The sequence below is a fragment of the Neoarius graeffei genome, chromosome 10 (genome assembly GCF_027579695.1).
Source record: "Neoarius graeffei isolate fNeoGra1 chromosome 10, fNeoGra1.pri, whole genome shotgun sequence".
Classification (NCBI taxonomy): domain Eukaryota; kingdom Metazoa; phylum Chordata; class Actinopteri; order Siluriformes; family Ariidae; genus Neoarius; species Neoarius graeffei.
In genome coordinates, this window is record NC_083578.1 from 60121476 (window position 1) to 60149153 (window position 27678).

The 27678-nt window shown below is 41.4% G+C and overlaps 1 protein-coding gene across 1 annotated transcript in view; it reads left to right on the plus strand.

The window, feature by feature from the left end:
- The window catches only part of elapor1 (endosome-lysosome associated apoptosis and autophagy regulator 1), a 72773-nt gene that overhangs the window by 20938 nt on the left and 24157 nt on the right, over positions 1 to 27678 (plus strand). The window contains exons 11-15 of the mRNA XM_060931992.1: positions 1606 to 1696; positions 1863 to 1968; positions 12926 to 13063; positions 17064 to 17327; positions 23011 to 23184. Coding sequence (XP_060787975.1) covers positions 1606 to 1696; positions 1863 to 1968; positions 12926 to 13063; positions 17064 to 17327; positions 23011 to 23184 — 773 coding nt within the window. The remainder of the gene's footprint in view (positions 1 to 1605; positions 1697 to 1862; positions 1969 to 12925; positions 13064 to 17063; positions 17328 to 23010; positions 23185 to 27678) is intronic.

Here is a 27678-nt window from a genome sequence, read left to right on the forward strand (position 1 = left end):
ACAAAAGGATTTAGGAAGGTGTGGAACAATATGACTTATTTAGTTGTGATTAAATTAAATCAGCTCATTATTCTTAGACTAATTCAGAATAATATAACAAAAGATTATGTGCTCAATCCTGGTTTGGGGTTGCACAGAATTGTCTTTTTATATTTCATCAGTTGTTTAGTTGTGTAATTAGACCCCCGCTCCAAAGGAGGGGGGGGTATACTGGTTTACCTCTGTCCGTCCGTATCTCTGTCCGTCCGAAACACCCTTTTTCTCAGCAACCACAAATCATAGCCACTTGGTAACAAACTTCAGCTATACTGTGTATACCATTTTCAGGTCTGTCGCACATCGACTTCCTGTTTACTGACTTAATGTATTTACGAAACATACACTACTGTTCAAAAGTTTGGGGTCACTTTGAAATTTCCTTATTTTTGAAAGAAAAGCACTGTTCTTTTCAGTGAAGATCACTTTAAACTAATCAGAAATCCACTCTATACATTGCTAATGTGGTAAATGACTATTCTAGCTGCAAATGTCTGGTTTTTGGTGCAATATCTCCATAGGTGTATAGAGGCCCATTTCCAGCAACTCTCACTCCAGTGTTCTAATGGTACAATGTGTTTGCTCATTGCCTCAGAAGGCTAATGGATGATTAGAAAACCCTTGTACAATCATGTTAGCACAGCTGAAAACAGTTGAGCTCTTTAGAGAAGCTATAAAACTGACCTTCCTTTGAGCAGATTGAGTTTCTGGAGCATCACATTTGTGGGGTCGATTAAATGCTCAAAATGGCCAGAAAAATGTCTTGACTATATTTTCTATTCATTTTACAACTTATGGCGGTAAATAAAAGTGTGACTTTTCAAGGAAAACCCAAAATTGTCTGGGTGACCCCAAACTTTTGAACGGTAGTGTATAGGGTGGATTTTGATGCTATTTCAAGAAGCAAAATGCTCTTTCAAAATGACAGTTTACCAGGATGCTGTTTGAAATCCCTGGGGAGAACACTGCTCGTTACTTACTTGTTTCAGGGTTAATTATTTGTTGAAATCAACATTCATAATAAGTGTCCTATTCCTCCGATTGCTTGCATTCTGATATAAGCGAGCGCGGGGGTATGCATAAGTGAACAGCAGCTCACAGTTGATCTTGTTTATACCCCCGCTCCAAAGGAGGGGGGTACACTGGTTTACCTCTGTCCATTCGTCTGTCCATATCTTTGTCCATCCAAAACACCCTTTTTCTCAGCAACCACAAATCATAGCCACTTGGTACTTGGTACCAAACTTCAGCTTGGGGTTCTATACCGTGTATACTGTTTTCAGGTCTGTCGCACATTGACTTCCTGTTTACCGACTGAATGTATTTACAAAACATATAGGGTGGATTTTGACACTATTTCAAAATGACAGTTTACCAGGATGCTGTTTGAAATGCCTGGGGAGAACACTGCTCTTGTTTCAGGGTTAATTATTTGTTGAAGTCAACATTCATAATAAGTGTCCTATTCCTCCGATTGCTTGCATTCTGATATAAGCGAGAGCAGGGGGGATACGCAAGTGAGCAGTGGCTCACAGTTGATCTTGCTAAAACTGTGCGTTGTTGTAACAGGATGGGAGGTAGCTGGCGAGTACGTTTACACGACGCCTGGAGATTTGGACTCAGACTGTATGATGCTAACACTCTCTGTACCTGGTTATAGGTAAGAAAAGGCAGATAAAAACACCCACCCACCATATTCTACCTGCATGATCTCTGGGTATTACTCAAGTAGTAATAACTGCCCATGTTTGACGTTTTCTTCTTTGAAGGTGAAAGTATCTTATCTTAATATTTTTCTTATCTCATATTTCATATCTCATGCTTAGCTTGCCCTACTCCTTGGATAAAGATAATGAGAGAACAGAACTTTCTAGAATCACATTTGTCTTTGAAACCAAGTGCACAGCTGACTGCACACTTTACTTCATGACCGTAAGTGCTGAAGTTTTTATACCAGGTTATACAATGTAAGTATATGCATAATGATTTTAAAAATACAGTGCCTTCTATGATTATTGGTATTCCTTGTAAAGATCAGTAAAAAGGGTTTTGTGACAGGCCTAGCAAGCCGGCGGTGAATGAAGCATGCTCAAGCAGACAGCCTTGTAAGAGGCTGGCAGTAGCTCCCAAGCATAACTACGTCATCACTTGTTTACCGCGCTGCATTGTGGGGGATAGCCGGGGTCGGTAGTTGAGCGATATGACGGATGTCAGATTAATTTTACATGAGAGCGATGTGAGAGGAGCGATTTTTGCCGTGCTCTGTCGTAGAAGACAATGAAATTGGTGAGTTAAAGAGGTGGATAACATGTCGAGGGTTTACAGCAGGAAAATCGGAATCCAAATCAAGCTTGGTGAGAAGGTAAGAGTCTAGACCGAGTCTACCGCACTGTACAACAACAACATCAAATCTCAGAATGCCTTATTTCCGAGGACGTATATTGGATCACGAAGCAATCTTAGACTTAAGTCTAAATTTGTTTCTTTTAATCTTCAGTTATTCCTTACCATTTTCTAAGAAGCTTTGTTCTAATGAAATCTTAGTCTTGTACTTAATCTTGATCCAGCACAATGAAAGTTACAGATGCAGTAAGGGAAACTATTATGAAAAATCAACTGTTGACTTAAGTCTAAGATTGCTTTGTGATCCCGGGCCCAGATGAACAGCATCAGAACATTTATAAATGAGTGATTAGTTAAATAAAACTTGATATCAGGAAACATTACAAAAACAAAAAAAACCTTTGGAAACCCGCTGAGCTGCCGTGTCATGTTCAGTATAAATGCATTTTCTTTAATAAATGCCGCTAGCGAGGTACACTGAACATTATACATACCTGAAGGAGAACCCTTGGTGGTTTGGGAGTTTCGGTCCGACAGGCTCGTTCGGCTGCCGAGTGCTTCAGCACGTTGAGAGGCAAAGGCCGAAGAATGCTTCTTTGTTTTACAGGCTTTGGAATATCGCTAGTTTCAGAGGATGAACCGTGTCGATTGTTATAATCATCTATAACCGAAGGCCATTCCACAGACCATGGGAATACTGCTGGGCCACAGTTTAAGTACGTCTTTTTCCCACCAGAGAAATGTAAACTACAAACACTTGTCTATTTTGATTCAGTTCGAAGGTTTTCGTTGCGGATTAAACTTATCCATTTCTTTCTTCTCGACTGGCAGCTGATAAAAGCTCAAATTAGGTGTTCTCTTTCTTGTGGAGACACATTAAGGCACACAGCAATTCACTTTAGGGACAGTTAAAACCAGTTAGACAGAACAATGCAGTGTTTAACAAAGGTGAAAGTAAACAATATGGCGGAGCTGACCCCGGGTATCACCCATAACGCATTGCGGTAAACAAGCAGTGACGTAGTTATGGGTTAGGTCTCTTGACAGGCCAATTGGCCTACAGGTGTCAGTGTGTGTGAGTGAGTAAAAAGGGTTCGAAAAAATCCACATTTTGGTGAAATAGCTTCATGTCACGCTAAAAAAAGAGAAAAATCCAACTTTTAATTGAAATAAATTTACTCAAAGGAAAACAAATCCATCATCAAGAAATAATTATTTTCAACAAAAACAGGGTTTTTTGTTGGCCCCACTATTATTGGCACCCCTGCATTTAATACTTTGTACAACCTCCCTTTGCCAGTAGTGCAGCACTGAGTCTCCTATAACATTTTATAAGGTTGGAGATACAGAGCAGGGCATCTGAGACCATTCCTCTTTACACAATCTCTCCAGATCATCCAGGGACCTCGGCCCTCTCTTGTGCTCTCTCCTCTTCAGCTCAGCCCACAGGTTTTCAATGGGGTTCAGGTCAGGGGACTGAGATGGCCATAACAGAAGCTTGATTCTGGGGTCAGCTAACCATTTTTGTGTTGATTTGGACATATGCTTCAGATCACTGTCCTGGAAAATCCAGTGATGACCCAGTTTTGGTTTCCTGACAGACACAGCCAGATTTTGATTTAAAATGTCCTGATACTTCATGGAGTCCATGATGCTATGTACCCTAACAAGGTTTCCAGGGCCTTTGGAGTAAAAAACAGCCCCAAAACATCACAGAACTTCCACCATATTTTACAGTTAGGATCAGGTTCTTTTCATTATAGCCATCCTTCTTTTTACGCCAAACCCACCTTGAGTGTTTATTGCCAAAAAGTTCCATTTTTTGTTACATCAAACCAGAGAACACGGTTCCAGTCAAAGTTGGAGTAGTGTTTTTCAAACTTCAGGCGCTTATGCTTGGAGTAAACTGACAGAAAAGTTTTTTTTTTCTGGAATACCTTCCAAATACACTGCAACCCTGCTACAACAGTCTTTTACTATGAACTTTCACATATAATGAACTAAATTCATGTCCCCCACCTTTAGTGACAATGAGTCAGAGTCTTAAAAAAAAAAACATCACTGAGCCATACGTTCCTCTTCACCCCAGAGACGAACAATAAGTAATCAAGTCTGCTGTCAAGTTAACAGTATGTGCTAATGCCATAAAACAAAGGCTTAAACTCGCCTCACTTAAAGGAGAACTGAAGTCATTTTTAAACTTGCTTTATTTCTTAATTAACGTGTTATTCAATTACGTTTTCGGTTTTAGTAACCTTATATCATGACTTGTATTGGCAATTAATTGCAATTAAATGTTATACTTATCGGCCTATTCGGGTTTTAGCCATGTTGAATTTAGTTCGTTTGGTCTACGGCAGGCGTCGCTTATCCGCGCGATCTTTATGAGACTTGTGCGAGACTTCAAAACGTGAAGTGTCAGCCAGGTTTCAGTGCCGCCATTTTGAAAACTGTTTTCCAAACGAAATATTGCACAAAAACGAGTTTAAATGACGATTACTGCCTACTTTTTTCAAACTTTCCTGATTGCTATCAAAACAAACAAAACTTCCGGCTTGATTACGTCAGCATTCGAAAGAGGGCATGCGCGTCTTTTGACAACGTTAATAGATGTCGGTCATTTTGATTTCCGCTGTACGTTTTACTTCCCTCCTACGATGTCTCGCACAGGTCTCAACGAATCTCATTTACGGCCATTGCTTTGACATATGGACTGATATATTACATAGCATATTTCAAACACTCATAACTTGCTATAGCAGTGACAAAATAGCTATCAAAAATGCATTCCTATATTTAATAAAATGAGAGAAATAGAATTTTGATAATAAAAAATTCGCCTTCAGTTCCCCTTTAAGTGTCAATCACTAACAGTTATCGAGAATGATGAGAAAGGATCTATATAAGGATGAAATGACTGCAGACATCATTGGTGATTTGCAACACATGAATGAACTGAATGGTGAAGATTTAGAAAACAAAGCGAGTCAGTGGGTGGACACGGACAGCGATACACCCGTAACCTCCATTTTCATAATGTTTCCATAATCACCTCCGTTCGTGATCCTTTAACTCAGCCAGAACTGCAATAGTGACTTGGAAGGAAAAATTTGTGATGAGGGGAATACGCCTAAAATTAAAGCTGTCCAGGATTACTCGTTTCTTCAGCAAGTAAAACTGATGGGACACTAATATCATACTTTTACTAACTGAAAGTTTAGAATATTCACATTATTTTAAGACATTGTGTCACGTGTGTGCATTGGCTCGCCTCGAACTGTTACTCACGTGCATGCTGCACTCACGCTCATGCGGACTAATTGCCGTGCACCTGTTGCTGATTACAGTGGTGCTTGAAAGTTTGTGAACCCTTCAGAATTTTCTATATTTCTGCATAAATATGACCTAAAACATCATCAGATTTTCACACAAGTCCTAAAAGTAGATAAAGAGAACCCAGTTAAACAAATGAGACAAAATGTTATACTTGGTCATTTATTTATTGAGGAAAATGATCCAATATTACATATTCATGAGTGGCAAAAGTACGTGAACCTTTGCTTTCAGTATCTGGTGTGACCCCCTTGTGCAGCAATAACTGCAAATAAACATTTCTGGTAACTGTTGATCAGTCTTGCACACTGGCTTGGAGGAATTTTAGCCCATTCCTCCGTACAGAACAGCTTCAACTCTGGGATGTTGGTGGGTTTCCTCACATGAACTGCTCGCTTCAGGTCCTTCCACAATGTTTCGATTGGATTAAGGTCAGGACTTTGACTTGGTCATTCCAAAACATTAACTTTATTCTTCTTTAACCATTCTTTGGTAGAATGACTTGTGTGCTTAGGGTCGTTGTCTTGCTGCATGACCCACCTTCTCTTGAGATTCAGTTCATGGACAGATATCCTGACATTTTCCTTTAGAATTCACTGGTATAATTCAGAATTCATTATTCCATCAATGATGGCAAGCCGTCCTGGCCCAGATGCAGCAAAACAGGCCCAAACCATGATACTACCACCACCATGTTTCACAGATGGGATAAGGTTCTTTTGCTAGAATGCAGTGTTTTCCTTTCTCCAAACATAACACTTCTTATTTAAACCAAAAAGTTCTACTTTGGTCTCATCCATCCACAAAACATTTTTCCAATAGCCTTCTGGCTTGTCTGTGTGATCTTTAGCAAACTGCAGACAAGCAGCAATGTTCTTTTTGGAGAGCAGTGGCTTTCTCCTTGCAACGCTGCCATGCACACCATTTGTTGTTCAGTGTTCTCCTGATGGTGGACTCATGAACATTAGCCAATGTGAGAGAGGCCTTCAGTTGCTTAGAAGTTACCCTGGGGTCCTTTGTGACCTCGCCGACTATTACACGCCTTGCTCTTGGAGTGATCGTTGTTGGTCAACCACTCCTGGGGGAGGGTAACAATGGTCTTGAATTTCCTCCATTTGTACACAATCTGTCTGACTGTGGATTGGTGGAGTCCAAACTCTTTAGAGATGGTTTTGTAACCTTTTCCAGCCTGATGAGCATCAACAACGCTTTTTCTGAGGTCCTCAGAAATCTCCTTTGTTCGTGCCATGAGACTTTGATAGATCCCTGTTCTTTAAATAAAACAGGTTGCCCACTCACACCTGATTGTCATCCCACTGATTGAAAACACCTGACTCTAATTTCACCTTCAAATTAACTGCTAATCCTAGAGGTTCACATACTTTTGCCACTCACAGATATGTAATATTGGATCATTTTCCTCAATAAATAAATGACCAAATATAATATTTTTGTCTCATTTGTTTAACTGGGTTCTCTTTATCTACTTTTGGGACTTGTGTGAAAATGTGATGTTGTTTTAGGTCATATTTATGCAGAAATATAGAAAATTCTAAAGGGTTCACAAACTTTCAAGCACTACTGTAGAACACAATCACAGTGCGTGCTTATAAGGACTCTGAAAACACACAGACTTTGCGAAGTATACATGCTGTACCTTGTGTCTTGTGTATTGCCCTTCTGGTTTTGACTTTGTTTTGTATATTTAGATTCATTACATTACATTACTTGGCATTTAGCAGATGTTCTTATCCAGAGCAACGTACAACAATTGCAAAAGTCAGGTACAAGATGTGCTGAACTTCTAGACAAGAAAGTTCTCGTGCCGACTGGACAAGTGACAGAATAACACAGTGTAATATTCTGTTGAAGTTCCAACACTCAGCAAACAGCCAAGGAAAAACAATTCAGCCATATAAAAGGATTCTGCCTTTTGTTCTCACCTTGGCTATTCTGTTGTGCCTCACGTGACCCTTGCCTGTTTCCTCACTCTGCTTTCGCATTACATTTTGGATCTGTTTGCCTGCCTGTTTGTAAATAAACACTCTTTCTGCAATTACATCCATGCATCCGTTTTCTTTATATGACCCACAGAAAAGAGTGACTTATTTCCTTTACTTTGTAAATATGTAAGTGAATTAAGTGTAAATATAAATTAAGCACACTTGGTCTTGTTTTACAACCCCAATTCCAAAAAAGTTGGGACAAAGTACAAATTGTAAATAAAAACGGAATGCAATGATGTGGAAGTTTCAAAATTCCATATTTTATTCAGAATAGAACATAGATGACATATCAAATGTTTAAACTGAGAAAATGTATCATTTAAAGAGAAAAATTAGGTGATTTTAAATTTCATGACAACACATCTCAAAAAAGTTGGGACAAGGCCATGTTTACCACTGTGAGACATCCCCTTTTTTCTTTACAACAGTCTGTAAACGTCTGGGGACTGAGGAGACAAGTTGCTCAAGTTTAGGGATAGTTAACCCATTCTTGTCTAATGTAGGATTCTAGTTGCTCAACTGTCTTAGGTCTTTTTTGTCGTATCTTCCGCTTTATGATGCGCCAAATGTTTTCTATGGGTGAAAGATCTGGACTGCAGGCTGGCCAGTTCAGTACCCGGACCCTTCTTCTACGCAGCTATGATGCTGTAATTGATGCAGTATGTGGTTTGGCATTGTCATGTTGGAAAATGCAAGGTTTTCCCTGAAGGAGATGTCATTTGGATGGGAGCATATGTTGCTCTAGAACCTGGATATACCTTTCAGCATTGCTGGTGTCTTTCCAGATGTGTAAGCTGCCCATGCCACACGCACTAATGCAACCCCATACCATCAGAAATGCAGGCTTCTGAACTGACCGCTGATAACAACTTGGGTCGTCCTTCTCCTCTTTAGTCCGAATGACACGGCGTCCCTGATTTCCATAAAGAACTTCAAATTTTGATGCGTCTGACCACAGAACAGTTTTCCACTTTGCCACAGTCCATTTTAAATGAGCCTTGGCCCAGAGAAGACATCTGCGCTTCTGGATCATGTTTAGATACGGCTTCTTCTTTGAACTATAGAGTTTTAGCTGGCAATGGCGGATGGCACGGTGAATTGTGTTCACAGATAATGTTCTCTGGAAATATTCCTGAGCCCATTTTGTGATTTCCAATACAGAAGCATGCCTGTATGTGATGCAGTGCCGTCTAAGGGCCCGAAGATCACGGGCACCCAGTATGGTTTTCCGGCCTTGACCCTTACGCACAGAGATTCTTCCAGATTCTCTGAATCTTTTGATGATATTATGCACTGTAGATGATGATATGTTCAAACTCTTTGCAATTTTACACTGTCGAACTCCTTTCTGATATTGCTCCACTATTTGTCGGCGCAGAATTAGGGGGATTGGTGATCCTCTTCCCATCTTTACTTCTGAGAGCCGATGCCACTCCAAGATGCTCTTTTTATACCCAGTCATGTTAATGACCTATTGCCAGTTGACCTAATGAGTTGCAATTTGGTCCTCCAGCTGTTCCTTTTTTGTACCTTTAACTTTTCCAGCCTCTTATTGCCCCTGTCCCAACTTTTTTGAGATGTGTTGCTGTCATGAAATTTCAAATGAGCCAATATTTGGCATGAAATTTCAAAATGTCTCACTTTCGACATTTGATATGTTGTCTATGTTCTATTGTGAATACAATATCAGTTTTTGAGATTTGTAAATTATTGCATTCCGTTTTTATTTACAATTTGTACTTTGTCCCAACTTTTTTGGAATTGGGGTTGTACATAAGAGTGAGCGTTTTGTGTGACAAGTCGATCCATTTTAGCATTACGAATTTTTTGGTATAAGGAACCATTCGGATGTTCCCCAAGGAATTCGTTATAGCGGGGCTGCAGTGTAATCTATTGGCATGGAGGTGGTGTCTAATGAGACTTGGAAACCCCAAGATTTTTCTTTTACTTGCGATTCACCAACAGTGATGCTTGGGGATTGTTTTTGTGCCTCTCACCATCCTTCTCACTGTACATGGGGGCAAAATAAACTTGGGTCCTCTTCCAGGCAAGTTTGTAACAGTTCCAGTTGGCGTCCACTTTGTTTATTACATTTTCAAGTGAGTAGCTCTCTCTCTCTCGCTCCCTCTCTCTTTTTTATATATATATATATATATATATATATATATATATATATATATATATATATACACAGTTGTGGTCAGAAGTTTACATACAGTGACATGAATGTCATCTTGGATATGAACGTCATGGCAATATTTGGGCTTTCAGTGATTTCTTTGAACTGTTCTTTTTCTGTAGCAGAATGATTGTACAGCATACATCTTTAATTTAAAACACTAAAATCTGGTGCACAAGTTTTCATTTTCTTTGGGTTTTCTGAAATCAACACATGGTCAAAATTATACATACAGGGTCAAAAATATACATACAGCACACCTAATATTTGGGTAAAATGTCTCTTCACAAGATTCACCTCTACCAAACATTTTTATTTACCATGAACAAGCTTCTGGCAGAATTCTGGTTGGATATTTCATGACTCTTCATGGTAGAATTGGTAGAGTTCACTTAAATTTGTTTTTTTTTTTCTTGGCATGCACTTGATTTATAAGCATGGTCCATATATTTTCAATAGGGTTGAAGTCAGGACTTGTTTTGAGCTTAATGTTTGCTTGCTTTATCCTCCACAACCAGCTCTGATGCGTGTTTGGGTTCATTGTCCTGTTGTAACTCCCAAGTCCCATGTCATGTTCAAGTTTCTGATAGTTTATGCTGAAGAATTCTGAGGTAGTCCTCCTCCTTCATTATTCCATCCACTTTGTGCAATGAACCAGTTCCACTGGCAGTAAAACAGCCCCAGAGCATGATGATCCTACCACCACCACCAGCTGGTACAGTGTTCCTCTGTACATCGTGGTCATTGTGGCCAAAAAACTCAATCTTTGTCTCATCTGACCATACAGCTATCCTCCAGAATGCTTTTTCTTTGTCCGTGTGGTCAGCTTCAAACTTTAGTTAAGCTTGAAGGTGTCAATTTTGGAGCAGGGGGTTATTTCTTGGATAGCAGCCTCTTAATCCATGGTGATCTGAACTGTAGGCAGTGATCCATCAGCTTCCAGTTCATGGCAGGGCTGTGCCATGGTGGTTCCCAGGTTGTTCCTGACCATCCAAACCAATTTCCTTTCAGCTGAGGGTGACAGTTTGGGTTTTCTTGAAGCAAATTGGCTTGGCAAAGTGACTGCACCTCACAATAACTTGCATACAATTGTTTGAACTGATCTTGAAATTTGCAGTTGTTTAGAAATGGCTCCAAGAGACATTCTGGAGTTGTGTATATCTGTGATCCTCTTTCTCAGATCTGCACTGAGCTCCTTGGACTTTCCAATTGTATTATGTGTTGGTCAATCCAATGAGTGCTATAAACAAACCTTTTTATGAAGGCTCAGAGAAGCTACCAGCTATAGTCAATCATGATCACTAACAGGAAGTTCAGAGACCTCGGCCTTGGCAAGTTAAGAGACATTTTAGAAGTTTCAGTACCTCTGAATTAATAATCTAAGTCAGCGTATGTAAATTTTTGACCCTGTATGTATAATTTTGACCCTGTGTTGATTTCAGAAAACCCAAAGAAAATTAAAACTTGTGCACCAAATTCTAGTGTTTTTTAAATTAAATATGTACATTCTGCCACAGAAAAAGAACAGTTCAAAGAAATTACTGAAAGCCCAAATATTGCCATGATGTTCATATCCAAGATGACATTCATGTCGCTATATGTAAACTTCTGACCACAACTGTGTGTGTACCGTATGTATACACATACACACATTACCATTCCTTGACTTATGAAGGTCAACACACTTCTCCCTTTGGTTTGTGTTCTCTTATCTTTCCCATGTTGATGGTTGACTAACCCTGTGACCGAAATCACTCACTCATTCACTACTCCCTACTCACTATATAGGGAATTACTATATAGAGGACTATATAGTGAGCTCATTGATAAAATGAAAAAAAAAAACACTTTCGGACACTAGTCCGTCACGCTGTTATTTACGTCATTACTGTCGCACAATTAAAATGTGCCAGATCAGTCGGCTGGTTGGTTTTCAAAATAATAAATACATGCAGGTATTTTTGTGATAAATACATATTATACTGAGCGTATTTCCCACATTAATAAATACAAAGTACTTTGTGTCTGCTGCATCTTTCAGTTCTTTTAAATCAAGCCTGAATACTTTCTTCTTTACCGCTGCCTTTTATTAAATCAAATTTGAGGCTTTTGATTAATTCCTCGCTCCGCACTGTAACTTTTATTCTTGTATTTTATCTGTCTTATTCTATTTTAGCTTATTTTTTATTCTCTTACTATTTTTAATTGTAAGTGAATGTCCGTTTATAATGTGTTTCTTCCTCCGTTCATTCACTCCAACACACTTCTTTTTTTTTAGCGCAACCGCAATGCATGATGGTATATATTGCTTGGTTAGTGACCATCCGTTGTACATTACTTTTCATGATGCATTGTGGGATACTTTGAGTCCACTATATAGGGTGTAATAATTCTCACTATACATTTGGACAGCACTACAAAATGGCAAACTCACTATACCGTATAGTCCACTATATAGTGAGTAGTGAGTGATTTCAGACACAGGGTAAGAGAATTTGGCGTCTGTGTCACCTCATTTTGTACCCCATTTAATCAGGAAGTCATGGATTCCAGCTTGAAAGTTCCTACACACTCCAGTCAACTCACAAATGTACAATTTAAATGGGAAACATGCTTCAGTTACATTGTGTTCACTATCATTTCCAGGAGTGGCAATAATTGTGGCACGTGTTTTTTTGCCGAAAATATTTCTTGTTGAGGATTTGTTTTTCTATGAATAAATTTATTTCAATTGAAGGTTCAGTTTTTCAGTGTGAGATGAAACTACATCAAAAGGTGGATTTTTTTTCTAACCCTTTTTTTTAAACTAATCTTTACAAGAGATGCCAATAATTGTGTAGGACACTGTATGCCACAAAGCACTTTGTGTTGCTTATTTACTTATCTGTATTTGTATAAGCAATACTTGACCAACTTACTTTTGAAATTCAGCGACTATTCCACTTTCACAAATCACTTAATTTTTTTAGCAACGCAAATAGAAATGCTCTGGTCTCATGCACTTGAAATGGTGTGTGTGGTGTCACAGGGCTTGAAAGAGAGGGCCAATCATGTGGTGGAGACCTGGAGAGGCACTATCAGGAAGCAGTCCTATTCTTATCTTATTATGAGCAATTTCACTGTGAGCTTTACCTGGGGCTTTCAGCGCACTGATACCTACAGTATGGTAAGTACAGGAGAAGAGTTTCCAGATTATTTCTTCTTAAAATATGTATACTTACACATATATCTCGTTATATACAGTATAATGTTGTAGAGAGGACTCAATATGCAAAACATGTACCTAAACTATATGTACTTATATATCAGTTCTTTATAATAGATATTGGAAGCTAGCATGATATGTAGGCTAAAGTTTGTAATTTTCCTATAATAGTCCCGAAGTGTTTTATTCCTCTGGTACCACAGAAGTTTACCAAAGATGACAATTTTTTATTTATTAAATTAGTATAAATTAGCATAATCCTGTGACTTGCCTTGCAGCTGACACCATGTCAGAGCTGGGCTATAATAGAAAATTAATTAACTTCTATCAGTCAGATTTGAGAATTCAATAGTGCTGTGGTATAAGACAAGGGTTCTTAACCTTTTCAACTGTAAGGCCCACCTATTCATACAACCCCGATTCCAAAAAAGTTGGGACAAATTGTAAATAAAAACGGAATGCAATGATGTGGAAGTTTCAAAATTCCATATTTTATTCAGAATAGAACATAGATGACATATCAAATGTTTAAACTGAGAAAATGTATCATTTAAAGAGAAAAATTAAGTGATTTTAAATTTCATGACAACACCACATGTCAAAAAAGTTGGGACAAGGCCATGTTTACCACTGTGAGACATCCCCTTTTCTCTTTACAACAGTCTGTAAACGTCTGGGGACTGAGGAGACAAGTTGCTCAAGTTTAGGGATAGGAATGTTAACCCATTCTTGTCTAATGTAGGATTCTAGTTGCTCAACTGTCTTAGGTCTTTTTTGTCGTATCTTCCGCTTTATGATGCGCCAAATGTTTTCTATGGGTGAAAGATCTGGACTGCAGGCTGGCCAGTTCAGTACCCGGACCCTTCTTCTACGCAGCTATGATGCTGTAATTGATGCAGTATGTGGTTTGGCATTGTCATGTTGGAAAATGCAAGGTTTTCCCTGAAGGAGATGTCATTTGGATGGGAGCATATGTTGCTCTAGAACCTGGATATACCTTTCAGCATTGCTGGTGTCTTTCCAGATGTGTAAGCTGCCCATGCCACACGCACTAATGCAACCCCATACCATCAGAGATGCAGGCTTCTGAACTGACCGCTGATAACAACTTGGGTCGTCCTTCTCCTCTTTAGTCTGAATGACACGGCGTCCCTGATTTCCATAAAGAACTTCACATTTTGATGCGTCTGACCACAGAACAGTTTTCCACTTTGCCACAGTCCATTTTAAATGAGCCTTGGCCCAGAGAAGACGTCTGCGCTTCTGGATCATGTTTAGATACGGCTTCTTCTTTGAACTATAGAGTTTTAGCTGGCAACGGCGGATGGCACGGTGAATTGTGTTCACAGATAATGTTCTCTGGAAATATTCCTGAGCCCATTTTGTGATTTCCAATACAGAAGCATGCCTGTATGTGATGCAGTGCCGTCTAAGGGCCCAAAGATCACGGGCACCCAGTATGGTTTTCCGGCCTTGACCCTTACGCACAGAGATTCTTCCAGATTCTCTGAATCTTTTGATGATATTATGCACTGTAGATGATGATATGTTCAAACTCTTTGCAATTTTACACTGTCGAACTCCTTTCTGATATTGCTCCACTATTTGCCGGCGCAGAATTAGGGGGATTGGTGATCCTCTTCCCATCTTTACTTCTGAGAGCCGCTGCCACTCCAAGATGCTCTTTTTATACCCAGTCATGTTAATGACCTATTGCCAATTAACCTAATGAGTTGCAATTTGGTCCTCCAGCTGTTCCTTTTTTGTACCTTTAACTTTTCCAGCCTCTTATTGCCCCTGTCCCAACTTTTTTGAGATGTGTTGCTGTCATGAAATTTCAAATGAGCCAATATTTGGCATGAAATTTCAAAATGTCTCACGTTCGACATTTGATATGTTGTCTATGTTCTATTGTGAATACAATATCAGTTTTTGAGGTTTGTAAATTATTGCATTCTGTTTTTATTTGCAATTTGTACTTTGTCCCAACTTTTTTGGAATCGGGGTTGTACTTGTAACAAGTCGGGGCCCATTAAAAAACAATCCACAATTATTTTGGCTCATCTATTCTATTAGAATCTAATAATCTATTGTAAAGTGCATTAATGGGATACAACATCACTCCCTGTTACAGATGGGAGCCCAGGAATTAAATAAATGCAATAAAAACAAACTGTTTTTAATTGTAGGTATTGTATGTAAAACTGTATGGATGTGCCAGAAGCCAACATAAAACGATGCATGCAGGACGCTCTCAGTCAAAAGCGATTAATGATCCAAAAGTGGAGTCTGGTCCATTAACACAAGAACTTTTTGCCATGTTTGTGTCCAGCAAACAAGCAAGTTATTCAAACCGAGACGTGCACTCAAGAAGTGGATATAGAAACCACTCAATGGGATAGATCCTTACACGTTAACAAAGAAGGATTTTTCCTGTGAGTTGGAAAATGATCCATCTGTTGAGTTCCCCGACATCTCAAACTACCTGATGCTGCAGACATCATTCTACATGGATAAACAGATGAAAACCTGGAAGAGCATAGAGGCGTACAACTTTTTATGTGGCTGGATTAAAGAGCTGGGGATCAGGACACTACAAGATAGATGGCGGTAGACGGAGCTAAGTGCAGGAAGAGTGTTTATTAGCAGGCGTGATATTTACAAAAACAAAAGTAAAACAGAAAGCAGAATCATGAAGCAGAGTATTTAAACAGCATTTTAAACATGGCTAGAAGCAAACATGATGATAATACTTCGCAAAGCCTCTGTGAAAAGTGTCCGTATCTGTGCATGCTGATTTGGCTCAAATCAGTATCAGGCGTTTCCCAAAACGACTGGGTTCCAAGCGTGCGCACACAACGCACTCCGTGAGCGAGCGTGGCCACTCTAGCTGCACCAGATTCAAGTGCGCGAAGGCGTGACAGTCAAGTGTTCACCTGCTATGTGAACACAACTTTTAGCTCACGTGTATATCGCCACCAAAATGCCTCATTTTCATCGATAACCCATCGCAAAGCATTGCAAGCTGTAGTGTGACCGTAGCTTAATGAGGCGGATGTGACGTCGGAGGCAACCCAGCAATTGTATCCTACTACGAGTAAAAAATTAGCTTCACCTTGAAAAAAATAAAATAAAAAAAATCATGGCCCACTAGAGGGTGCTTTGGCCCAGTGGTTGAGAAACACTGGTATAAGGTGGGGTTTACATTAGACCGTATCAGCAGATCATCAGATTAACGTTTTTAAAATGATTAACATGCACACAGCAACACCAATACACGATTTGCGTGCACACAGCAACGCCAATACACAGATACGCTCGGCTCCGCAGGCATCCTGCACTCCAAATCACTCCGCCCTGAACAGCGAGTGCCCTCTGGAGGGTGCGCACTCCGGCCCTGCGCAGCTCACAGAGCACGCGAGTGAAGTGCATGAGCAGTGATTCGGGACTGAGCCGCTGTGTGTGTGATCCCAGTGCATGTTGGGCATGCGCGTCACTTACCACTTGCAAGTGGAAGGATGGCAAGCCTAAAGACAATCATAACTACACAATGGGCAGTATTTGCATCAGTATTTGCAGTATTTTCATACTTTTATACTCTTTAATGAAAGGTGATACAAGGCGGAAGTCCGCGCCATTTTTCAGCAGTCGCGTCACATGACCAACGCCAGCAAATCAGGAAGGTGGATGTCACAGTGACATTGTCCAATGACGACGTCAGCTAGAGCTCAGCACAGCGTATCCGCGTATTCTCAATGTTTACACAGCACCGGACCAGACACGATCTGGATTGAATACGTGGACCCTGGCGGATTCCCGTTTCCCGGCGTTTCCAGGCGTTTTAATGTAAACGGACAGTGCATCCGCGAAGAAAACGAGACAGATACGGTCTAATGTAAACTTGGCCTAAGGTATCTTAATGCTGAATGCTTTTAATAAGACACATTTCTCTCCTTTGCAGGAACGACAGTACAGCTCAGACTTTGCTAAGATTTACTCTCTTCACATTACTAATGTGATTGGAGGAGTGGCTTCTCAGTGTCGACAGTGTGCACTAGACTCCTCTCAGACAGACCTGGCCTGTGTCTCCTGTCCTCCTGGACACTACATGCTAAATGGCACTGGAGTATGCAGGAGATGTCCACCAAACACCTTTATAAGGCCTGAACAGCCTCTGGGAGAGGAAGCCTGCATCCTGTGTGGACCTAATACTAAGAGCAACCAAGTTAGTACTGCTAAATTTTTTCTATCATTTCGTTTATTGCATCATGAAGGTGTTGGTACTATGTAGGGCAGAGCAGGGAAACTTGGGACAGTTTGTATTCCTGTAAATTAATTTCAACCAATCAGTTTTAGATTACATCAGAAGTTAGATGTTGCCCCTTCGAGTAACCTACACTACCATTCAAAAGTTTGGGGTCACCCAGACAATTTTGTGTTTTCCATGAAAAGTCACACTTTTATTTACCACCATAAGTTGTAAAATGAATAGAAAACCTAGTCAAGACATTTTTCTGGCCATTTTGAGCATTTAATCGACCCCACAAATGTGATGCTCCAGAAACTCAATCTGCTCAAAGGAAGGTCAGTTTTATAGCTTCTCTAAAGAGCTCAACTGTTTTCAGCTGTGCTAACATGATTGTACAAGGGTTTTCTAATCATCCATTAGCCTTCTGAGGCAATGAGCAAACACATTGTACCATTAGAACACTGGAGTGAGAGTTGCTGGAAATGGGCCTCTATACACCTATGGAGATATTGCACCAAAAACCAGACATTTGGGGGGCGTCGTGGCTCGGGTGGTTAGGGCGCCATACCATGAATGTGGGCGACCCGGGTTCGGTTCCGGCCCGAGGTCATTTCCCGATCCCTTCCCGTCTCTCTCCCGCTCATTTCCTGTCTCTACACTGTCCTGTCCAATAAAGGTGCAAAAAGCCCAAAAAAATATCTAAAAAAAAAAAAAAAAAAAACCAGACATTTGCAGCTAGAATAGTCATTTACCACATTAGCAATGTATAGAGTGTATTTCTGATTAGTTTAAAGTGATCTTCATTGAAAAGAACAGTGCTTTTCTTTCAAAAATAAGGACATTTCAAAGTGACCCCAAACTTTTGAACGGTAGTGTACTTCCTTTGTCGCCGCGAAGCTGGACACTGCAGCAAGGTATATGCAGTTAAATAGTTTTGTCAACCAAAACTTATATTTTCTACTTCGCAGTCCATCTCCATTCTGTGGTGTAATGTACGCTGGTGAATTCAGGATTTATTAGGAATTAAAGTATGTAGTCTAGAGTTACCATATATAGTTTTATTTATTAAACTTAAATAATGGGGGAAAAACATTGAAGGATTTTTTTTCAAAATGGCCAGATGGGGAGAGTTGGGACAGTTCATGTTACAGGTGGGGGGTTTTTTGTGTGTGTTGTTGTTTGTATGAACTGACCAGGAGTCACAGTAGGAGGTCGGGGCGAGAGAGCCAGTTGACAGTGGGATCGTCGAGAGTCTTTAGCCCATTGGGGGTACCGAAGACAGGACAGGGTTCAAGTAGGTGGCTCACGGTTTGGGGGGTGCCACAGGAGCAGGTCTCAGAAGCTGCCGCGCCAATGGTGTGGAGGAAGGCCTGAGTTTACCCCAACCAGTGCGAAGACAGTTCAGTCTGACCCAGGCGGGGCGTGGGAGGGAGTGCCCAGCAGGTTTAGTGGAAGGCTCAAGGGTGTAATTGATGCATGACCCAATCAGGGGTGAGGGGGGTGCTGTTCTCAAGCTCTGCAACACATACAGCAAAGTGCTTGCAGTTAAGACGTGGTTGAATATTAACTTCGCTGATATTTTTTCGTGTGGTTTACGAAGATAAAATAGTTTTAAAATTTTTGCTCAAAATGTGGGAGTGTATTTGCAAGAGGATTATGATTATTTTATTCCTTCTTGAGAATGGAACTGTTTAATCGAGTCAGGTTTTGGGTAAACTGACATTTTTCTGTCGCTGTACCAGCATTGTGCGTTCATACAGTTCATATGTTACAAGTTTTGATAATAAATAAAAATTAAACATGTAGACCTAGGTATTTTATTTGTGTTCCATGTCTGCCCACTATGTCCCAAGTCTCCCAACATAATGTCCCATATCTCCCTTCAATGTCTCATCCCCCCCCCCCCCCCCAATAAATAAATAAATAACCCAAAAAAGTGAAGGCTGAAGGCCAGTATATGCTCACTGGCCACTTTATTAGGAACACCCGTACACCTGCTGTTTTATGCAGTTCTCTAATCAGCCAATCCCTTGACAGCAGCGCAATGCATAAAATCTTGCAAATCCAAATCAAGAGCTTCAGTTAATGTTCACTTCAAACATCAGAACGGGAAGAATTGTGATCTCTGTGAGATTCACTGTGGCATGGGTGTTGGTGCCAGATGGACTGCTTTGAGTGTTTCAGAAACTACTGATCTCCTGGGGTTTTCACACACAACAGTCTCTATAGTGTAAACAGAATGGTGCGAAAAACAAAAAACACTGAGTGAGTGACAGTTCTGTGAGTGGAAATGCCTTGTTGATAAGAGAGGTCAGAGGAAAATGGCCAGATTGGTTCGAGCTGCCAGGAAGGATATCGCAACTCATAGCAACTCTTTACAACCGTGGTGAGCAGAAAAGCATCTCAGTAATGGAACACTGGGTTCCACTCCTGCCAGCCAAGAACAGGAATCTTATGGCCCTTTTCCACTACCCTTTTTCAGCTCACTTCAGCTCACTTCAGCCCGACACGGCTCGCGTTTCGACTACCTCAGAGCAGCACGACTCAGCTCGCTTCAGCCCTGCTCAGCCCCCAAAACTCGCACGGTTTTGGAGTGGGGCTGAAGCGAGCCAAACTGAGCCGAGTGGGGCTAGGGGCGTGAGGAGACACTCCCCTGTGCACTGATTGATGAGGAGGAGTGTCCTCACATGCCCACACACGCCCCGCGAGCACGCTGGGATCTGTAAACACCGTAAACCCAGAAGAAGAAGAATTACGAATTACGAGAATTTCTGAAGCCTTATGCGCCTCGCCTCATCTATACGCTCTTGCCAGTATCTGTTGGCGTTGTCGGTGACAACAAGCCACAGCACCAAGACCAGCAACACTAACGACTCCATGTCCTCCATGTTTATTGTTTACTATCCGGGTCGTGAGACTACCGTTTAAAAGGTCACTGATGTCACTGTTTGCGCCGCCTAACGACATCACGTGACGTCCACCCACTTTCGCTAACTCCACCTAATGTGTCCACCCACTTCCAGCCAGCACGGTTCAGCGCGGTTGTAGTCGAAATGCAACCCCAACAGCCCCACTCAGCTCGACTCAGCCCAACTCAGCACGGCACGGCTCAGCCCAACTCAGCTGCGTTGGTAGTGGAAAAGCGGCATTAGAATCATGAACAAGTTCGAACAAGTTAGGGTGGCATGGTAGTGTAGTGGTTAGCACGGTCGCCTCACAGCAAGAAGGCCTGGGTTCGAACCCAGCGGCCGGCGAGGGCCTTTCTGTGTGGAGTTTGCACATGTTCTCCTCGTGTCTGCTTGGCTTTCCTCCGGGCGCTCCGGTTTCCCCCATGCAGTTAGGTTGACGTGGGGTGGCCTTGGGCTGAGGTACCCTTGAGCAAGGTACCTAACCCCTGACTGCTCCCCGGGCGCTGTGTGTGGCTGCCCACTGCTCTGGGTGTGTGCGCGTGTGTTCACTGCTTCAGATGGGTTAAATGCAGAGGATGAATTTCACTGTGCTTGAAGTGTGCATGTGACAAATAAAGGTTTCTTCTTAAGTTCCTATTAAAGTGGCCAGTGTGTATGTGACAAGCTGAGAAACTAATGTTGTATAGGAAACACTCTCTAATGCAATATGAATGTGAAGCCACCTGCAAAGAATTTCACATAATCTACAAAACCTGAAAACTTGTTCCAAGTCTCCCCGCTCTCCTCTGCTAAATTTGGTCAAAACAACAGCCAAGTAAAATGCATAAAAACATTTTGTCAAGTTTATTTGTATAGCGCTTTTAACAATAGACATTGTCGCAAAGCAGCTTTACAGAAAATTAAAGGCTTTAACCCTTTGATGCAAAACATGGGTCAAAAGTGACCCGGCTGAGTTTTTATCTTCTATATCTTTGCAATAAATTAATTCCATCATTCAGTATTCAAGGTATTCCTCAATTAACTTGTTTTTGATCATCAGACATCCTTATTTTATTTTTTTCCTTTCTTACTTTTTGAATAAAAACCCTTTTTGTATCACTACCCTTCTAATGCACAGCATGGGTCAAAAACGACCTGCATTCATTTCATTTTCCAGGTTATTTCATGTATGGCTGAGTGTTTCTATGATATACTTTTGAAATAAATTCATTTTGTCATTTACTTTTCCAAATATGCAGTAAATATCTTGTTTTTGTTTAGCACAAATCATCATTTTTATTTTTCCTCTCTTAAGTTATGAACAAGCACAGCTTTTGTAATTCTACATCAAGTTTACACACATGGGTCAGAACCGACCCGCATGCATTTACTCCAGGGTTTGGTGGGAACTGTGAATTGTGCTTGTGTCAGACATTTCACAGCTCAGCACAGCGCCCTTTGCCCATCTAATACATGGAAGTAATGTTTTTCAATTGTTCTAACATTACCTTAGAAAAAAGTTGATGATGTTTAGGTTACCTTGAGAGTGAGTAGATTACTTGTCAGAAAGTTACAAGCAATTACTATTAGCTACCTAGCTGTTGACATATTCTACTTTAGTTAGCTAATTTTATTGTAGTTGGCCTAGCTAACTACATAGTTAATAAATAAATAACTGGCCCCATTCACTGCTAAAGTAATTACTTGAAACAAATTATTATTATTATAGTATTAGGCAGCTGGGCCATAGAAGGTTCACGCTGCACGCTGCATGCTGCACACTACACGCTACACGCGTGTAAAGAAAAGTGGACAAACGTAGCATGACTTGCTCTGGGCCATAGAACGGCGTTCACGTTGCACGCTGCACACTTCACGCGTGAAGCGAGAAATGAACATGCACACTTTTTTCTAGGCGTGAAGATGGAAATTCCAGTCAATGCATGCGGTCACCGCCGCGCCAGCCAATCAGAACGGGTCTAGGGAGATAACTCTATGCTTTCAGGGGAAAACTTCAGAAAAAATATAATTGAATGGTATAATTGAAAAATAGTTCTTCATCGGGATTGTCAAGCAGATTATAGAATGTTCGGTGAAATTCACCACGGGTTTCTCTCAGAAGGAAGTGTTCTCGGCTCCAAATTCTGTTCCTTTTTCTCTTCCTCTGTCTCAGTAAAAGCAGAATGAGGCAATCGTCGTCATCCGAAGAGTCCATATTGTTGGTTACTCGGTCAAAGTAGAACAGACGCAACACGTGAACATCCAAGCATGAAGTTTAATGGCCCAGGGTCCGGTTCTTCACGTGAACGTGTAGCGTGCAGCATGCAGCGTGCAGCGTGAACCTTCTATGGCCCAGCTGCCTTAAGACATTTAATTTTAAATCACACTTGGATGACCCATGTGTAGTAATATAAAAAGTATTTTTGTTCATAAAGTAGGAAAGAAAAAATTAAATTAATGATTTATGGTAATTAAAAACAAGATATTTAAAGAATGCTTGGAATATTCAATCATAAAATAAATTGATTTCAAAAGATAGAGCAAAGAAAAACTCAGTCAGCATGAAATAACCTGGAAAATGAATGCGGGTCATTTTTGACCCATGTTGTGCATTAGAAGGGGTGTGCATATGTTTTGCATCAAAGGGTTAAACATGGGCTAATTTTATCCCTAATTTATCCCCAATAAATAGTACATATATTATACACAGTAAATATGAAAGTACTGATATTTAAATATTATTTCTGACTATTGTCTCATCCTATTTTCAGGCCGTGTCAGCCTGCGTGAGTGACTGCACTCTGGCTATACAGTATAAAGGAGAAACTCTGCAGTATGATTTCTCTCCCCTGGCCAGCGTCACTCACTTTCAGAGCAGCCCTCGCTTCACCAACAGAGGCCTTCGTTATGTGTATCAGTTCAGTGTGGGGCTGTGTGGCACAGAGGTAAATCCAGTAGTTTTGACGAGCTGTAACTTGCTGTAACAAGTTGATATTACTCACTCTACAGCATATATGAATGTACTGTACTAGTATATCAAATGGTTTAAGTACTTCTGATCATGCATCTTTGATAATACGATATATTTCGTGTCTTTTCAATTCTCAAGGTCTTACTAAAACTGGCCGAAGATCATTTTTACACTTTTACCCTCACGAAAAATTCCAAGATGAATATACAATTTGGAAACAACCCAACATAACCTTGAATTCTTAATACTTAGCTGGCTAGTTAACTGCTAGTAAAATAGCTCACATTTCTCAGTTAGATACAAGTAAGATTTCAGTATCAGAGTCCTGATGTGCATTCAAATTCTCAGCTCTTTGTTTAACACTAACCGAACCTGTTAAAATATACAATGGCATCCATCCATTTTCTATACCGTTTATCCGTCAGGGTCACGGGCAAGCTGGAGCCAATCCCAGCTGAGAGGTGGGATACATCCTGGGCAGGTCACGAATCTACCACAGGGCTAACACAGATACAAACAACTATTCACACTCACATTCACACTTATGGGCAATTGAGGTATTTCACCTGACGCCACAGGGTCACGTGACGCCCCGGTGTCCGCCATTTTGAACGTCAAGCTAGCTAATGTCAACAACAGTAGCTGGTATGTTACTGTAGCAATGTTTACGTTCAGTCATTTGGATGACTGTTAAAACCTTTCAGTCTCAAGTTTTTCCTTTACTGGATTTACTAGTTTACTGAGCTAGCGCGCCGGCCGCTGGCAGGCTAGCGCGCGCCGGCCGCCGGCAGGCTAGCGCGCGCTAGCTCCCAGCTTGCCCAAGCACGCTAGCTCAGTAAACTAGTAAATCCAGTAAAGGAAAAACTTGAGACTGAAAGGTTTTAACAGTCATCCAAATGACTGAACGTAAACATTGCTACAGTAACATACCAGCTACTGTTGTTGTTGACATTAGCTAGTGCTAACAGCTAGCTGCTAGTACACTGCTACAACTACACCGACCCTAATAATACAGTTCTTGGTCATTGCCTGGTAACAGCAAATTTATAACGGGCCATGTCTCACAGACTAAGAAGTTATTTCAATGACATTTAATAACATTTTGTTTATCCTGAGGACCGAAAGTAAATGAAAATGTGAACAAACCTTAGCTGTAATAAGATGGCGACCACCGGCTCCAGGGACGACCCGCTGATGTAGGCATGTTACCCAGCCTGACACAAAATATTTGTAGGTATCCAAACTCTTATACGCTTTCAGATCAATACCTGTGTATGGCGATGGGTTTTTAACGACATAGGTATACAGATCATGTGGGCCGAAGTCAGGTAAAGACGAGGGCTTGGTGTACTTCCGTACGTCAGTGAACAATCCTGGTGGAAGCAGGTAAACGTCGTTCTCTAAGCCTGCTAACCTCAATTTTTGCAAATACCTCTCCCTCTGCTCGCCCTGTAAATGCCCTACGTCGCTGGATAGTGAAGGTGTTTTCTGCATCTCGCTCCTTTTTCTTTTATGTTTTTCGTTTGTCGCCTTCCTCGCATTCAAACTGATTCAAGCCGTGACGTCCAAAATGGCAGCATCACATGACTTGGTCACGTGGGTGAAATACCTCAATTTAGAGTGGCCAGTTGACCTAATCTGCATGTCTTTGGACTGTGGGAGGGAACCAGAACACTCTTACCCCTTTTCCACCAAATCAGTTCCAGGGCTGGTTCGGGGCCAGTGCTGGTTCACAACTCGTTCAACTTGCGAGCCAGCTGAGAACCAGTTTGCTTTTCCATAGCTCGGGGTGCTAAGGGGAGCCACGTCATTACGTCACTGTATACGTCAGTTTCGTCGCTGTGCTGCGTTTGCATAAACCTTGGCGCGAACATCGAAGTAACGACAACACGGAGAAGAAGAAGAAGCAGCAACAATAATGGATGACTGCTGCTTTACTGCATCCATAATATCTCGTCGCTTATTTAAAAATGGCGACCTTTCGCGGTCTTGCTATTGTTGTTGGTCTTAACAGCTCCACCCCGCCGCTGACGTAAGTGGTTCTTTCCTCTGGCCCAGCAAAGAGCTGGTGCTACCCTGGAACCGGTTTTTCTGGCCCCAGAGCCAGTTCTTTGTCAGTGGAAACAGAAAACCCGGTTCCAAACTAAGCACTGGCCCCGAACCAGCCCTGGAACTGCTTTGGTGGAAAAGGGGCATCTGAGGAAACCCACACAAGCCTGGGGAGAACATGCAAATTCCACACAGAAAGGCCCCAGTCAACCATGAAGTTCGATCCCAGAACCATCTTACTGCTTGGGAACAGTCCTAACCACTGCACCACCGTGCTTCCCCGAGACAATGACATTTAAAGGTAGACTGCCTTTCAGATTTTTCAAGTGTAAGTCATAAGAAGAATTTTCCCTGACACCTAATTATTTTTGTTTAGTGGACCAAAAGCTACTGAATTCGAATCACAAACTTCCAATTTTATTAGTTTTATTTTTTTTATAGAATTAATGAATTTAGGGCCACGTGGCCCCAAATTCTCTGCTATTTTTTCTTGCTTCATCATCATGACCCAATTCAAGATACTACGTCATGCATCACATGGTGGGCTTTCCCCGTTCGCACAAGGCACTGTGGGATACAAATTTGAAACAGGAGAGGAAAATGGAGGACAAGAATGAAACGTGAAAGACCGACTACAGTAACGGAAAGCGAGAAGAAAAGACGTTATGTTGCGAAGGAAAAGAAATGCAGGACCAAACTAATAAATATCGGCAGTCAGCGAGCACCTTGGTGTGATCAGCTGTTCGATTAGCAACCGAATGATGTAACTGTCAGTGCACGGTCAAGGTAAGGGCCTCTGCATGCTCTTGCGACAAGGCTTTCACAGATAGCTTTTCGCAGACAGTTGTAATTTATCGTTGAGCGGGGAGTAATAGGCGTGCGCGATGTTATTCACCGCCACAACACAAGGGGGCGCGAAGTCGCGAAATCGCTAGGAGTAGTTGGTGGGTGTGGTTAGTGGAGTGTTTATCCTCCGGTTACTTATAATGACTAGAACTGGAGTCGTATAGATGTACGTACTTCCTCAATCAACCGCTGTTCGTGCTGCTCCATCTTTGCTCATGTTTTTAAAAATGGCGGTCGTGAAAACAAAACAAACCGGGAAAGCAGGGAAGCGGAAGTGCGTGTACAGCGGATGTAGAGTGGACCAATCAGAGCCCTCTTGTCTGCGACGCTGTCTGCGAGGCTTCTGCGGTGGTCACAATTTTTGGGAGGTGCACGCAAAGCGTCTGCGAAGGTGGGGGGGCTACGCAGACGCTGTCTGCGAGGACTGGGTTGTCAGCATAAATTGGCCTTAAGCCTGTAGATTGCAGTAATGCAACACTGGATGCAAGCTGCCATAAAACCCAAGAGAAGAAGAAGCAGGTAAACCTGTGCATGCGCACACGGACTTCCTCTGTCTGCTTGACTGCGCAAAGCAATTTCATGCACATTATTTGCTTGGGAATCTCCTCAAATTAAAGAACTTCTCAGCTACAGAATGGCCTGGCTTTTTTTTTTTTTCAGATATTGCAGAAATAAACATGTATCACAATGACCAAATTTCAGAGGGAACTAAATTTCACCGATTTTATGAAATTAAAAGGCCGTCTAGCTTTAAAACTATTTTGTCCATCAATAGTATTAGCTAAGATATCTTAGTGTGTCATTTCTGTGGGTAATTTTTTTGGTACCACTTCCTTTTCCAATCATTTGCATACTGTATGTGATGTAATTGGATCATAGACACTGAGCCTATATTGTGATATTACAAACTGAGCTAGGGCCGCACGGTGGTGTAGTGGTTAGCACTGTCGCCTCACAGCAAGAAGGTCCGGGTTTGAGCCCTGTGGCCGGCGAGGGCCTTTCTGTGCAGAATTTGCATGTTCTCCCCGTGTCCGCGTGGGTTTCCTCTGGGTGCTCCGGTTTCCCCCACAGTCCAAAGACATGCAGGTTAGGTTAACTGGTGACTCTAAATTGGCCGTAGGTGTGAATGTGAGTGTGAATGGTTGTCTGTGTCTATGTGTCAGCCCTGTGATGACCTGGCGACTTGTCCAGGGTGTACCCCGCCTTTCGCCCATAGTCAGCTGGGATAGTCTCCAGCTTGCCTGTGATCCCTGTAGAAGAGAATGAGATGAGATGAGATAAACTGAGCTTGGATGTACCACCCATTGGTTCTTTCTTTTGTAGAAGTACTAAGATTGTTTAAAATGGACAAACATGACTGTTGCAAATGTGACAAAAACACCAACATGTATTATACTAGTCAAAGGCTTGGACACATCTACTCATTCATAGCTTTTTCGGGATTTTGACTGCTTTCTACACTGCAGAACAATACTGAAGACATCACAACGATGAAATAATACTGTATATGAAACATCCACTGCAACCCTGCTATAACAAACTCTTTTACCATGAGCTTTTGTCTTAGTGGAAT